This window comes from Cyphomyrmex costatus, unplaced genomic scaffold (genome assembly GCF_001594065.2).
Source record: "Cyphomyrmex costatus isolate MS0001 unplaced genomic scaffold, Ccosl1.0 scaffold286, whole genome shotgun sequence".
Classification (NCBI taxonomy): domain Eukaryota; kingdom Metazoa; phylum Arthropoda; class Insecta; order Hymenoptera; family Formicidae; genus Cyphomyrmex; species Cyphomyrmex costatus.
Window position 1 is genome coordinate 146334 of NW_017276976.1, and position 14738 is coordinate 161071.

Consider the following 14738-nt stretch of genomic DNA (forward strand, 5'->3'; position numbering starts at 1 on the left):
AGGCCGTTGCAATTATACGTTTCTTTATTAATTTATTAATTCAAAGCAATCTATTATGTGTTAAAAGATGTCATTTATTTGTAAAATTGTAATATTAAAGACGAAATAATTACATTTTCAACAGCAATTTCTATCAATCAACATCAATCATTAATCTTTTCTGTGTAGAAATCTTTTCAGTTTTTTTTGATATTTAAATTAAATTTAAAAAATAGAACTTGATAGAAAATCATCTTTGAGATACCAACTTAATATTAAAAGTAAATTTAGATTAGTTTACAATGAATACTGCCAGTTTGTTTTTCTTATATAAAAATATATATTTATAAATTTATTCACAAGGCACATAAATAGTGTGCCCTTAAATAAATGAAAATGTAAAACTCACTTAATACGTGTTGATAAGTAATTATCTAGAAATTTTCTATATATTTCTTCCATATTTTGACTATATTTAATATTTAAAAAGAGTAGGAAGGAAAATAAAGAAAAAAATTTGTTTAATATTGGTGGAGTTAAATCAAATTGTTTTATTATAGTAAAATGTTTTAATTATTTTTAATTATTAATTGAAAATTAGTAAATTTAAAGTAAATTTTGTAGATAAAACTGTATACGAATTATTTTATTGTCACTTACATTGCAATAAATTTAGTATTATAAGAATATGAAAGAAAGAGCTCATCAAATAGAATTTAATAAAAATAGAAACAAAAAATGCGTATTTATAATAAATATAGTTTTTCATTTATTTTCAAACAATTTTAATTTATAGCATTTTGAACACTATATGAACTATTCTGTGATATTTTGCAAACCAAACCTGGCTAATTTCATTGTACAGTAGAACCTCTTTATAGTCCACCTCTTTATATCACGACCTCCGTATAAGCACACGTTTGTAATCCACGTGACGCGTCTCCATGACAATTGTTTGCGCAGTTGTCTGCTTAGACGCACTCAGGTTCGTCTTCGTATTTTTAGTGCTCGATTGTAACCTTTGGGAATAGCCTACTATTTATATATTAATTATTTTGCGTAATTGTTAATTGCTTAATTACTTTTAAGTGTAAACATGAATTAAAAGAGGAAGTGTATAATAATAAGCAACAAGCAACAGATAATTGAGGAGATTGCTTCTGGATCAAAAATTAAAGATGTAGCAAGAAAATATGGTATCTCATCAAGTTGTGTGTCAAAAGCTTTCTTATTAAAGTAAGAAATCTTTTGTTAGTCACATTTCAACAAAATAAATAATCGATATTCGCAAATTCTCGCAAGTGCTTTAATACGCGTGTATCTCTTTATATAGAATCTCGATTGAATAACTCTTGCAGGCGTATAAGGTAGGCTTCCAGTACAATGCCTTACTGATGAGTCCAGTAGTGGAAGCTGGGACGAAACGCCATAATTAAGTAATATTCTTCGCAATATATTAAAATTAATTCTTTCGTTTACTAATGATGGTCAGATTAAAGGCCGAATCGTTTATCAATAATAAAAATTTTATTTTAATATTCTACGAAATACATTATATTTTCGCTATAAATCCATCCAGTGTCGTGGTATATGCTTTTTTTTAATTCCTTTGTTAAAATAAATAGTTATCAAAATATGTGCTTAAGAAGGCTACTTACGGTCCTACTTTTGAAGCGGAGCTACGATAATCTCTTTATTGTCGCATTTGATCCCGTGTGACGCTCGGGTGCGTTCTGTTTTTACATGGTGCGCATAATGCATTGTTTATCCTTATTGTTCACCAAATGTTAAACGAGGACAATGGATACATTATGCGCGATACGGGACGCACCTTATAAAGAGGTCCTACTGTATGTGTATGTGTAAAAATTAGATATATAAGAAAAAAAATTAATAAGAAACATTAAACAGGAGTACAAATAGTATTAATTCAGCAATAGTTGTATAACATTATATACGCGCATATAATATAATACATGAAGGAACAATAATCAAAGTTGTTTCAATGTAACGAAGTATATTTATAACATGTAATTTTATACATTAGAAGTCACCTGCTTTCTTTACAGAAAACTATTATTCTTTTTGCACTTTTTCGTTAACAATAACGATAACTACATCTAATGAACTGTGCTGTTTGTTAGGAAGACAGGAATACTTATTACTTTTCTATAGAGCTAAAATTGTTACAAAATATTTAAATATCATTTTAAAGTAAAATGTTTAAGTATCACACTGTATTTTAACTTCGATAGAAATTAATTTTTTAATAGGTGAGTGATAATATAAATGATATTTTATGCGTTCAATTATTGTAATTTTTAAAAGAAAATTACCTGGTGTGCGCGCGTCGATGTTATATATAAATATATATATATAAAATATATATATGTATATATTTAAAAAATAAAATATAATTTCTAAACAAATATGACTTTATCGCCCTTATTCATCTCTCTACACAGTAGAATAGATAAAAGATCTGGAATTTATATTTACACAATACGAAAATATTTATCTCAAGGCAAATCAGTCAGTCTTATAAATTCGTTAATTTCAATAAATCAATTGATGTTTTTCCCTTTAATTATATTATAATCAATATAATTATTTTGTAGACAGACTGTTGATATATGAAATTTTCATTGTATGCAATTGCATAAGATTACTGCTAACAGATGAAGTTTATAAAATCTATCAGCGAATTTTCGATTGGACGTACTAGTTACCTAGTACATATTAAAGTCATCATATATTGATTTAATTTGAGTGTATAAAACTAAAAGATAAATATATTTTGTAATTTTGTAAAATGCATACTCTTTACCTAACAGCATGATAAAGTGTATTGAATAATCTTATGGTTTAACCGGTTTCTGTGTTTATAATAAACATGTATCTTTATGTCAATTTGTGTACGACGACTTTAATGTGCATCAATGCGCGCTGAATGCATCCAATTGAATTCGCTATAGGTTTGTGTTACGTACTGTGGGATATATCAGAATAAAGTAGATTATTTTTCGATATTTATAACATTTTAGTATCATTTTGTACGTTTGGCAATAGAAAACTGTATTAAAATATTTTTACCGAAATTTACAATAGAACGAAATGGTATGATTATGTATATCTGTTTGTTTCAATCGTGCTTTTTTATTACTATTTTCAGTATTTAAAAGGAAACAGGCTTTAGAGTGAAAAAAAACGATGCGAACAAACAGATCTTAATCACTTTCATAAAGACGGATTTCTGCTCATAATCTTTCTTCATATAATCGACTTTTTTATTCTGGTTAACGTATTCGCTGTCATTACTGCATGAAATTAAATTCTCTTCATTGTCACATCTTTCGCTTAGTGTGATCATCATTAATATCACTTACAGTACAAAGTAACACACGAAAAAGAATAGCTCTATTTTGTTATAAGGTTTCATCAGTACTAAGAAGATATACATATATTATGTTTCGCATTCTTAAAAAAAACATAACATTCTTTAATAACATATACAATAAAGTAATAAAAAACTTCACATATTATATAACATTCTTTTATCAATAATAAAACTATCGACTTTAAAAACAGGCTACTCTTTTTCACATTCTATTTGTGCCTTACATCTTGCTTCAAAATACTGCGATCGTCGAGTCGAGCTCGTCGAATATCGAGATTTTCGACATGATAATATCAAGATAAAGGAAGTATCGCTAACAGGATGCGGTTCGCACTCTTACTTTATCCCTCAGGTAATTGGCGACTTGCGTCTGTGAGTGTCGGACGGCCAGTTGAAGCGGCGTGATGCCCTCCTGATTTACGAGCAAAGGATCAGCCCCCGCTCCCACGAGCTGCCTCGCAACCGTCATGTGTCCCGTCAAGGCTGCCGCATGTAAAGCACTTTCGCCGTTCTGGAAACGTAAAGAAACCTAACAGTTATTGCGCACAACAGAAACTATACACGTAAAATTTCATTAATTATAGATTAAAATTAACATAAAACTAAATTGAAATAAAATAAAATAGTAATATATTTGTAACTCCATATCAATAAGTCTACGACAAATAAAATGCCTATGTGAGCCTCCGTAAATATGTTGATATGTTTAAATTATATCTGGAGACACGGTAGTGTCTCGGTGCTAAGACATGGCGTGATATTCACAATGCGATAAATACAATTCGTAATTAATTGGGATTTACTTATCAAACGAAGTTAAAGTAAACGCAAATTAATATCTCTTATTGCGAAAGTCAAATACAATGGCTTTATTCTACTAATAATTTATACTAGACTTCCGCACTGGAGAGGACCAAATCCAGAATCAAATATTTGCGTTCGTTTTATCTTCATTTGATAAGTAAAACTTAATTGATTGCAAATTATATTCATCGCGCGGTATAAATATACCTATAACTAAAAATCCGCGGAAACTTACATAGGAATTTTATTGATATAATTAAATTTAAAGTACACGAATCTTTTTAGATCGTTTAAAAAACACTCATCGATTTTTCTCTAACCCTTACCGGGAGAATACCAAGTGAAGGACGGTACTTGAGCAACTCGCCGATCACGGCAGTGTGACCCTTGTGGGCGGCTTTGAAAAGCGGGGTTGCGCCGTCCTGTGAAAGAAAATTGTTTGCGATGACAAGCTGTATATGCATGGCACAATAGCGAGAGCTCACTTTCGGCGATTATACGGCACGCGATCTACGTGAGACTTACGTGTCTCGTGGCGTCGACCTTCGCGCCGGCTCTCAACAGCCTCCTAACGACGTGATCGTGTCCCATTTGCGATGCGATCCATAGCGGTGTAGCACCGTCCGTTCTTACCGCATCTGTCTTCGCTCCGTGCTCCAGGAGGACTTCCAAAATACGAAGGTGGCCGTTTTGGGCAGCGATGAACAATGCCGTGGCACCGTCCTAGGAATCATTTTTTAACTTTTTCTCACACTAATATATATATATATATATATATACACACACACACATACACACGCATTGTTATTAAATACTATACATTGAGCAACGTCTCTTCCGACTAAAGCGTGTTGATCATTTTGGTAGTAACTTAATCTTCATAAATTGAAGATTTTCAATTTATGTTTAATGAAAGAATTAAATTAAGAAATCTTTATTATTCTCAAAAAGTCGATTTCTCGTAAGGTAAATATCCCAATATAACGGACACATATGTATAGGATCAATGCCCAAATACTTACACAAAATCTATTATTATTAATTTCAAATACTTTTTTTTTATTGTAATATATAATTAAACTGTATTTACAATTATGATATTATATTTAAAAAAATATTAGAGATTAATATAAACAAAGTTTTGTGTAAATGTCGGACATCGATACATGTCTGATTACTAGAACATTTATCTCATTCAAACTTAATCAGATATATTAAGGGTATATATCAGTAATATTCGTAATATTTTTATATTTAACTTAAGTAGTACCCTAAGTTATGAAATTAATTATAGAACAGAGTATTAACTTCTTTGGACATTATCTTAAGACGCTCTTGAAATAAGAACAAATTATGAATAGTGAGAATTATTAATTACCGGCGAACCTGTTGGTGTCGGCATTTTAAACGCATTTTTTTTTACCTTCATATGAGCGTTCGGACAGGCGCCTCTCTCTATTAAGCCCTCTACCACGTCCAGATGACCGTACTGACATGCGACGAAGAGCGGCGTGCCGCCGTCCTGAAATTCACGTGGGACACATTAGCGTTAAAGAGCAGCCAGATCGAGTTACACACACGCGTTAAGGTCTCCTCCACCTCTCTACTTACTATGCTGCACGAATCCACGATCGCGCCGTGTTCCAAAAGCAGACCCGCGATGTCCATGTATCCGCCCTGAGCGGCGAAGAACAAAGCTGTTGTCCCGGTCTGTGAATACAAGATAAATGCAAACATTATCATATGTGTACGATTATTACATACCGCCTTGTGGACGACTGTGCAATATATGTATCATATATGCAGCTGATCCACTTATTTCAAGAATCTTAAATATTTTTTGAAATAAATTGTCTTTAAAAAATAATAAAACTAGATACGTTTATATAGATTTTTGCAGAGTTCACATAATTGTTACCAGTAAAATAGATAGTTTTTTCTACAATGATTCTTTTTACAGCTTTATTTATTTGTTATAGCTTTATATTCTCAAAGAATATAAACGTTCTGATCCAAGTAGCAAACTAATGTTATTTGACATCAAAATGACAATAAATAACATCAGAGCTGAAAGCTTAAACTCAAAATTATATAAATTCACAAGAAATAGTATTAGATATGTGAAGAACCGCTTTGATCGAATATAACATTTTTCATTTATATATGTTAAATAGCATTACCTTAATATCTGAGAAATATTCTTTCACTTTCGAAAATCAAGACGCTCAAGATAAGCGGATCAACCCGAACCTCTGCAAAGTTTAAAGTGAAATATCACGGAAAACTCTTCGCGATATGTAAAATGTAACAGTTTCTATACAGGACGCAGAAGATAAGCACTGTGGGAAAGCAGAGAATAGATGATGTATGTTTTATCTCCGAGAAAAGGAAACTCAACTTCTACATCTACCTGCATAAATAATTTAAATATAAATGGCTGCATTATTTAAAAAACAAATTCCGATGAAATAGAAGATGTATGACATTAGAAATAAAATTTTTAAAAATGATTAATAAATTTTTTCTCTTCTAATAAAAAGAACAAAGCGATTTTTTTCGGGTTATTTTTTCGCACGTCTTGAAAGATATTTATGTGCATGTAATATCCTATAATTTCGTCGTAATTTCATCACGAAAGATACATCGCGCGGTTCAACGGCACGTGTGTTAGAATTACACAGAAAATTTGACGTGACGTCAGCTGCCACTTAGCGATATGCAAATGTCACGTATCTCCCGCGACCCACCTATAATTTATATCTACGATAAATCGACATAACATGCGGACGTATATAGTCGGCAATTGCGTCGACTGCGTCATTAATAATAATATCGAATTGCGTTTTATTGGCCGATGTGAAAGAGAAATGTCGATTTCCTTCGGAGTGCGAGAGACATTTGGATACATACTTCTCTCTACGGTTCACTTAGAAGTACGCCCAACTTTCTTCCATCGCTTGCACCTGTATACGTATATATATCTCTCTCTATATAACACGAGGAGCTACGATATGTCATGCTTAACGGTAAACTTTAGCGGCGAGAACCGGTCGCGCGGAGCGGCCTTGATATTTCGAGCAAATGTCAAATCGAATCTCTTCTGGCGAAAGAGAGAAATGAGAAATTATTACGAGGCACGTGATTTAGGAATTTTCCTATACTTATTTTTCCTATCCAGCACAAATATTGTCAAAACATAAATAGAAAAATATCACAATTAATCTGTTGCTAATTTATTCTTTTATATTATCTACATTTATTAATTTATATAAAAATCAACTAAAGATTCTATAATTTTTTTCATATAATCAACCGGTTATTTTAAATCCAGTTGTTGTAAAAGATTATTTTATTGGTGTTGTTTAGAATATTATTAATAAAGCCATCGTTAGTACTAAACTTGGCAGCCGCAATTTATCGATTTCTGACGACATAGCATGTTTTACAATACAACGTACGTGTCCTTCACCTGATTAAGATAATATCTCGCATTAAACCGTAACTATCCACGATCCGGAACATGTGTCGTGCTTGAATCGCATAAATTTTCGAAACTTTCGTCGATCGCAGTTTCTGGCGGTTAGTTACGAGATACGGCTTTTTAGGCTGCGATGAGACAATTAGAATTCAGCGTTACGCTTTCACGAGATAAGATAAATTTTCCTGGACTGTCGAGCGATTTTAATCGTTTCCTAATGGACGCGGGGAAGAGTCGTAAAAAGTAAAAGGCTCGTTAGAACGAAACATTAGTAAATTGCTGAACTCGCGTGGTGCTCTTTGAAGTAGATGCAGCGACGCTCGACACTTCTTAGAAGCGACCTGTGAAAGAAAATTGAAGCATTCTCTTTCTGGCGTATACAACGTAAATACTTAAGAGAGTGCAGAATTTTTTAACGTACATTTACCATAATACTGCAAATTATACTTTCAAATTCCTCGTCGCGTGGAACATAAGATCTCTCTCTCTCTCTCTCTCTCTCTCTCTCTTTCTTAGAGATCTCTTTGTAAGTCTTTTCAAGAATGACACGCCTAAAGAATTGTAATGAGACAAGACTCCAATACTATCCAAATCTTTAGAAAGAAGAATGGTACAAACTGCGCGCAATGGACAGTTCGTTTTCATTTTCGATATTTCACTTTATCATAAATTTATTTCCTGATTCAATTTCTAATTATAAATATGACTTCTCAATCGCGTGAATTATTTTAAAACTTTCTTTTATACACAAAGCAAATTTGTGTATGCAAAATAAATTTGTCTGTCAAAATGTAAATCAATTCATTTCTGTGGTTACTTTCGTCCTTAAAGCATGCACTTAGTAAAAATTATTAAGTCAAATTAATTCATAAATAATAAATTAAATTTGAATCATGTTTAATAATTCTCTTGAGTTAAATTGTTTAATTTCATTGTTTTAGTTAAATTAACGATATAATAAGTAAGAGTAGCAGTGCCGACTTAAAAAAATGATTAAAAGATAAACTATACTCGGTTATAATTTGATATTATTTAACAGTGTGGTATCGCTAAGCGAGCGACTCACTGGATCCGATACAAGTAAAATGCACTTTCACTGCCATAAAAGCTCCCAGTCGAGGGAGCGGCGAACTCGTAGCTTTATTCATTATATATCCTGCCGTTCCACACCCTGACGCGATCATATCTTCGAAAGATATAACGCAAATTAATCCTTCGATATTACTTCCGGGGAAAAGAGACGACGGGAAAGACCGGAAACACTTTACGCTTCCGTTTTCGATCGCTCTGCTTCCTCTCTCTCTTTCTTTCTCTTTTAATTCCGCTAACACGTGGCAAATCTTATTCTTTTTTTTTTTTTTGCAGCATATCTCTGCTGTGGAAACGGGCTCCCGCCGATGCACACGCCACGGAGTTACGTGTGCCGTGATGCGTGGCGAACGAAGCGGGGACATAATACCTATCCATTACCGAACCGCAGAAATTCTATAACGTAACGATCAACCTGTCACGTATGGCCCGCATTGCTGCCGATCCTTTCGCTTCGCTCTCGGTGCGATCAGGCATATAAGGAAACTCGTAGAAATCCGGTCTGTGTTCAAGATAAAAAATGCCCGACGCGTATTCACCAGACACCATGGTGTAAGAAAAACTATCAAGGAAGTAATCTGAGCAGACGTCAAAACTAGATCTAAATAGAGATATTTTTTCAGGAAAAATTTTTGCTTATTTCATTAGACATGAGAAATTCTTTTGAGTGTTGCAAATGACTATCTCAAATACAATTTATAAATTAAGAACAAAATTTTTGATACTTGTGATTATAATTACACAAATCATATCACATCAAATTAAAAATCATAAATACCAAAAACTTATATGTATATCAATAATATAAAAAACTCAGTACGTATACGAAACTATTAATCATGATGGAAAAAGTGCAAAGAAATGAGTGTTATAAGCAAATTTTGTTATCTCTTTTTGTCTTCCTAATCGTAAAATTTACGTTTTCGTGAGAATTTCATACGAATGAATAACTTAAACGAAATATCGATAAAAATTGGATATTTTAATATCGATCGAAAGAGAGATAGAAAGGTTAATTGAAGATCTGATCGCAATCCACAGATGTCTGGATCAGTCACGTGCACATAGCGGTACCACACTTACGGATGCAAATCCCGCCGATTGAACATCGGTCTCAAGTAGGGCAACAAAAGGTCAGTTATTTTTGTTTGGCAAGCGCGCGGTGTTGATTTTAAATTGACCGAAAAAACGGTCGAATAATAATTAGCAACGATAATTAAGCGCGCGTGTTATAATACTTCCGTGTAGGTATGTGTTGCATTAAATAAGGGATCGATTAGCGTTGAATTAACTTAATTGAGGTGTGATACAATCGCTTCAATTAAGTCTAATATTCATTCTTTAACGAGAATGTCGTAGCTATACAAGATCTAATTTATCGGAAATTGAGTCGAGATGACCCGACAGGTATAACGTGTCATTCACCCTCGTCGGCGTTGTCCATTTTTAGACGATCGATAATCGCGGGTAGAATTTTTAGATGATACATGTGCACTATATATTGAGAGAAAAATCTTATCTTTTAAATTCTTATATTCCCGCGTTCAAGATTTATAAGTTATATCTCATTCATGAAAATCAAGATAATATCGGAGTTTATGAAAAAATGATATATCTGTGTTAATGAGTTAAAGAGAAGATAATAATTAACTATTATACTTATTAAAGAAACAATTAATCTCAGAACGTTGCAAGCCAATTTTATAGAATAAAATGTTATATTTAAACAATTCATGGAAATTTACCATACATAAATATCGATGTATACGATTCCGTAACATCTATATATAATATTTTTAAAAATAAACTATTACTTTTCAGCGATTTTTTTCGAAGAACCTAAACAGTTTGTTGGAAAATAGTACGACTTAATATTGAATTGATAGCGATGCTTTTTTGATAAATTCTACTATCTATTTATAAATAGACAAGAAAATTATAAAGACACACTTTCTTTCAGTAAAAACAAATAAAAAATATTATCTTTGTATATCCTTACACTTTCTAACATTTCTGTAAACGAACATTTCGCTGCCATGCCGCACGCGCGATTTTCTTACGTATCTATGATGATACCCACGATAGTATGAATAACACGTTTAAATAGATTGTAGACACACAGTGTCAGCGATAATTCCTGAACTTCCACGTTCCGTCATTGCGTGTTTTGCACAGGCACTCCGCTATTAAGAGGCACATTAGAATCACGCGAACTCGCACGCACGAACGTTATGGCACAAGCTCACGGTATGCCGGGGCAACCTTGAATATTGTACCTGTCTTCCTCGTTTTTCTCTCGTGCAATTCGTTTCTCACCTCGTGATATTTATTCAAGTCGTTAAATGTTCTATTAGGTCACCATTCTAAAATCAATGCGGCGCTAGAATGCCATCGCCATGCCGGCTTATCTAGATTTAAGGAGAAATATACACGAGTTTTCCTCCTTAAAATTATCGCTTTACGCCATAATTACGGTTGCTCGAGGATTTATTAGTCGATTGCTATACACGTACCGATAAATTGATATGGAAAGCGAAATGAGAGATACAATTATCTCCATAAGTAGCGGTCTCGTGATCTTGAGGTATTAATTTAAAGAGGATCGCATTTTCCAGTCCATGAAAATGATCCTGGATCCGCCGATTGCGTAAGAAGACGAGCGCGTTTAACGGGTTCTTTATGAAGGTTTGCGTAATCTTGTGCCGAACGTGACGCCATCATCATTTACGCTCAATCTTGGAGGTAGAGCACTGTATGATCAGCTCGATTATTGTGGAACGTTACACATTCCTATTTCCGAGCACATTTACTCATCGTGTCATATTCTTTCTCTCTTTTTCTCTCATGTTTCTAATAGTGATCAATTGGTCAGAAAATTGGCAATTATTTCGAACATATTTTGCCAATCAACATTTTTAAAAAATTTATTTGTTCAATTTTTTATCACATGAGAAGTAAGATTAAGAGAATCGAAATTGTGGCTTCTAAAATAAATTCATATTCACATTTTTACATTTTTCAGTTTTATAAACTGCATGCCAATTCGTATTTAAGACGTCACAAACTGAAAGTTCAAATATTAATATTTTAAATTAGATTGATTGTGTCAATTTAATAATGATGTTAATAAGTATCTTGAAAGATATTAATAATTTTTAAAACAAATAAGTATTAAAATCAATTTCATGATTTTTACTCTCTTCAAATTTTATTTTTCGAGATATATATAACTGCACATCAGTTCATCCAACTCTGGTAATCTTGTCATCAATTTGCATACAATGCTGCAATTCTAGATGACACAAGACACCGAGGAAGAAAGAGGGAAGCGTGGACATGATGATAAATCCTCTTGAGGCACTTAAAAAAGGGATGCTCGACAGCTTCCTGGTACACCGCGTGACATGCCATGCGATGGGCTTTTTAAGTCTCGCTGAGACGCCGCGTTTTAAAAGTGATAAACGCGTTGCAAGACGATGCTCCAGGAAGTTTCAAAAATTCTATCTTGAGATGTACATATTATACTCGGAACGAAGTATTTAGAGATAGGATTCTTTATAAGATCGTCAAGTCAAAATCGTTTTCTAATATATTTTCGATAAATGTGAAAAAATTCATTTTTCTTTAAGATATTTAATATATACTTTTTAAATATAAATAACAAAAAGGATTAAAAACGGAGCCTTTTATAAATCAAAATTTTAGAAATATAATAGGTAAGAATCTCATTTGATTATCAAGTTCTACATTAAAAAATTATTTAAAACTTGCGGTTATTAGAATGTATAAAATATTTAAGAAATCATGGAAAATAATGATGCAATCTTCGTTGCGAGAAAATTATTTCATGATTGATCTTGATTGAGAAGGAAAATTTCTTGAAACTATTATTACAAAGTAACTATTATGATACGTTTCTCTATTACATCCTTTAATCGAACATAATTAAATAATTGAGATCTGTTTTACACGGCGGCGATTAAATCGGAATCGGCAGATAGTCTCGTAACTGCAATACACGATGCAGGTTTTAATACAGTTATTAATGTTAATGTCTATATAAGAATAAATAAAATAACGTACAATTCTGAAGGCACGTATAATAATACATTTATCTACCTTCTTTCTGAGAATTAAATGTAAGAAACGTGATAATGTACGTACAGAAAAAAAAATAAAACGATGATTATATACATATAGTTAATGTATTATTCATACTTCGTTACTGTTACGATCGTGGTTACGATTTGTAACGATTAAAAAGAGTACTGAGTTACACGCTACATTACTCGATGATCCTCGACGACATTTTCGTAGATAATGATAAGTTCGCGTACACAAAGTATTAGCGAAATCGGTTGCACTCAATGCGCACTAGTACGCATCAAAACCATCGTACAGAAATTGATGTAAAAACATTTTTAATATAAATATATAAACGAACAGGACCGTTTTGCTAAAGTATTTAAAAAATTAGCTAGATACAAATCTGAAAATAATTTGCTCTAAACTGAAAACAAAATGCTCTAACTGAACTAGAATATTGAAATTTTTTGCAGCATTGCTCATGCTTGAGATTGCTACATCATTTAGGCTAATTCTGCAATGTGCTTTTTGTTTCCTGTTTCTTGCTGTTTGCCTTCTTGGTCAAAAAGGCAAGAGACAAACAGCAGGAAACAGGAAACAAAAAGCACATTGTACAATTTAGCCTTAGGTATATTATAGGTAATCCAACAAAATTATTTTCAGATTTGTATCTATTTCAATTTTTAGATATTTCACCAAAAATACTTTGTTCTTTCTGTACAGAAAGAGGATAAATCACGAAATATTTAATATACTTTATTACTTTATTAGATAAAAAATATGTATTTTATAATTTAAATTTAAAATATCCGGATTTAACTTTTTTCTTCAAGTTAAATCAATATCCAACGAATTTAATATGCACCAGTGAGCACTAGTGCATTCAGTCGAATTTGCTTTTTATAAAAAAATTCTCAAAATATCGATTATCTCATCGGTGATCACTTTACACGAGCTTGTTGTAAGAGATAAACTGTACGACACAGATAAAAATCGTCTGATAACTGGGTATGTTAAGTTAACACCCCAACTATAGTACTCAGGATTTCTGATTAGAGTTCCCACTTCCTTTTGACGAGACGAAGAGTTCCCTATAGTTAATAACAAGAGTTCCGCTCAATAAACATTTTTTTTAAATTTTTTAAAAATGGGGTGCTAACTTTTTATCGAATTTCGAGGTGGAATAGTTCTGAGCGGCTTAATAGCTTCAATTTGCGATTGTCTAGAGTTCCTGATATGTAAAAAAAATTTTCGAATATTAAAAAAAAAATTAAAAATTTTTGAAAAATTAATTTTTAGATACAATAGTTCTGATGATAATTTCTGCTTCTTTTTGACGATACGAAGAGTTCTCTATGATTTTTAATGACATATGCGCTTAATAATCATTTTTTAATATTTTTTAAAAATGGGGTGCTAACTTTTTACGAAATTCAAGGTCGCATAGTTCTGATCAGCTTAACAGAACTATTTTGTGAATACCTAGAGTTCTTGATACATAAAAAACATTTTTGAAATATAATAAAAAAAATAGTGGAAATCTTTGAAAATTTTTTGAGAGTACCGAGTAGTTCTGAGTGGCGTTTCTTATAGTACTCGACGAGTTCAATCGAAAACTGTAAGGTGAAGAAGCGATTGGACCAACGCCAACGGTTTGCAAGATACAGCGACATTTGTCGGAAGATCAACAATTCTTAGAGTGAGTATATCTCGGAAACCGTTGGTCCAATCGCTTTGAGCCCTGATACTTTTCGACAGAACTCGCCGAGAACTGTCCAGAACTTCAAACAGAACTACTCGCTACTACCAAAAAATTTTCCGACGTGGGACTTAGAAAAAAAATTTTGATCAAAAATTTTTTGGGAGTACCGAGTAGTTCTGTTCGGAGTTCTGGACAGTTCTCGA

The 14738-nt window shown here is 32.4% G+C and overlaps 1 protein-coding gene across 1 annotated transcript; it reads right to left on the reverse strand.

The window, feature by feature from the left end:
• Positions 1-3595: 3595 nt before the first annotated feature.
• LOC108775136 (ankyrin repeat domain-containing protein 29-like) lies at positions 3596-5890 on the reverse strand (the record flags this gene model as incomplete). Its single annotated transcript, XM_018541419.1, has 5 exons — positions 3596-3887; positions 4507-4602; positions 4706-4903; positions 5604-5702; positions 5792-5890. Coding segments are annotated over 5 exons (690 nt in total), but the record flags the coding sequence as incomplete, so codon positions are not given.
• Between the last annotated feature and the right edge of the window lie 8848 nt (positions 5891-14738).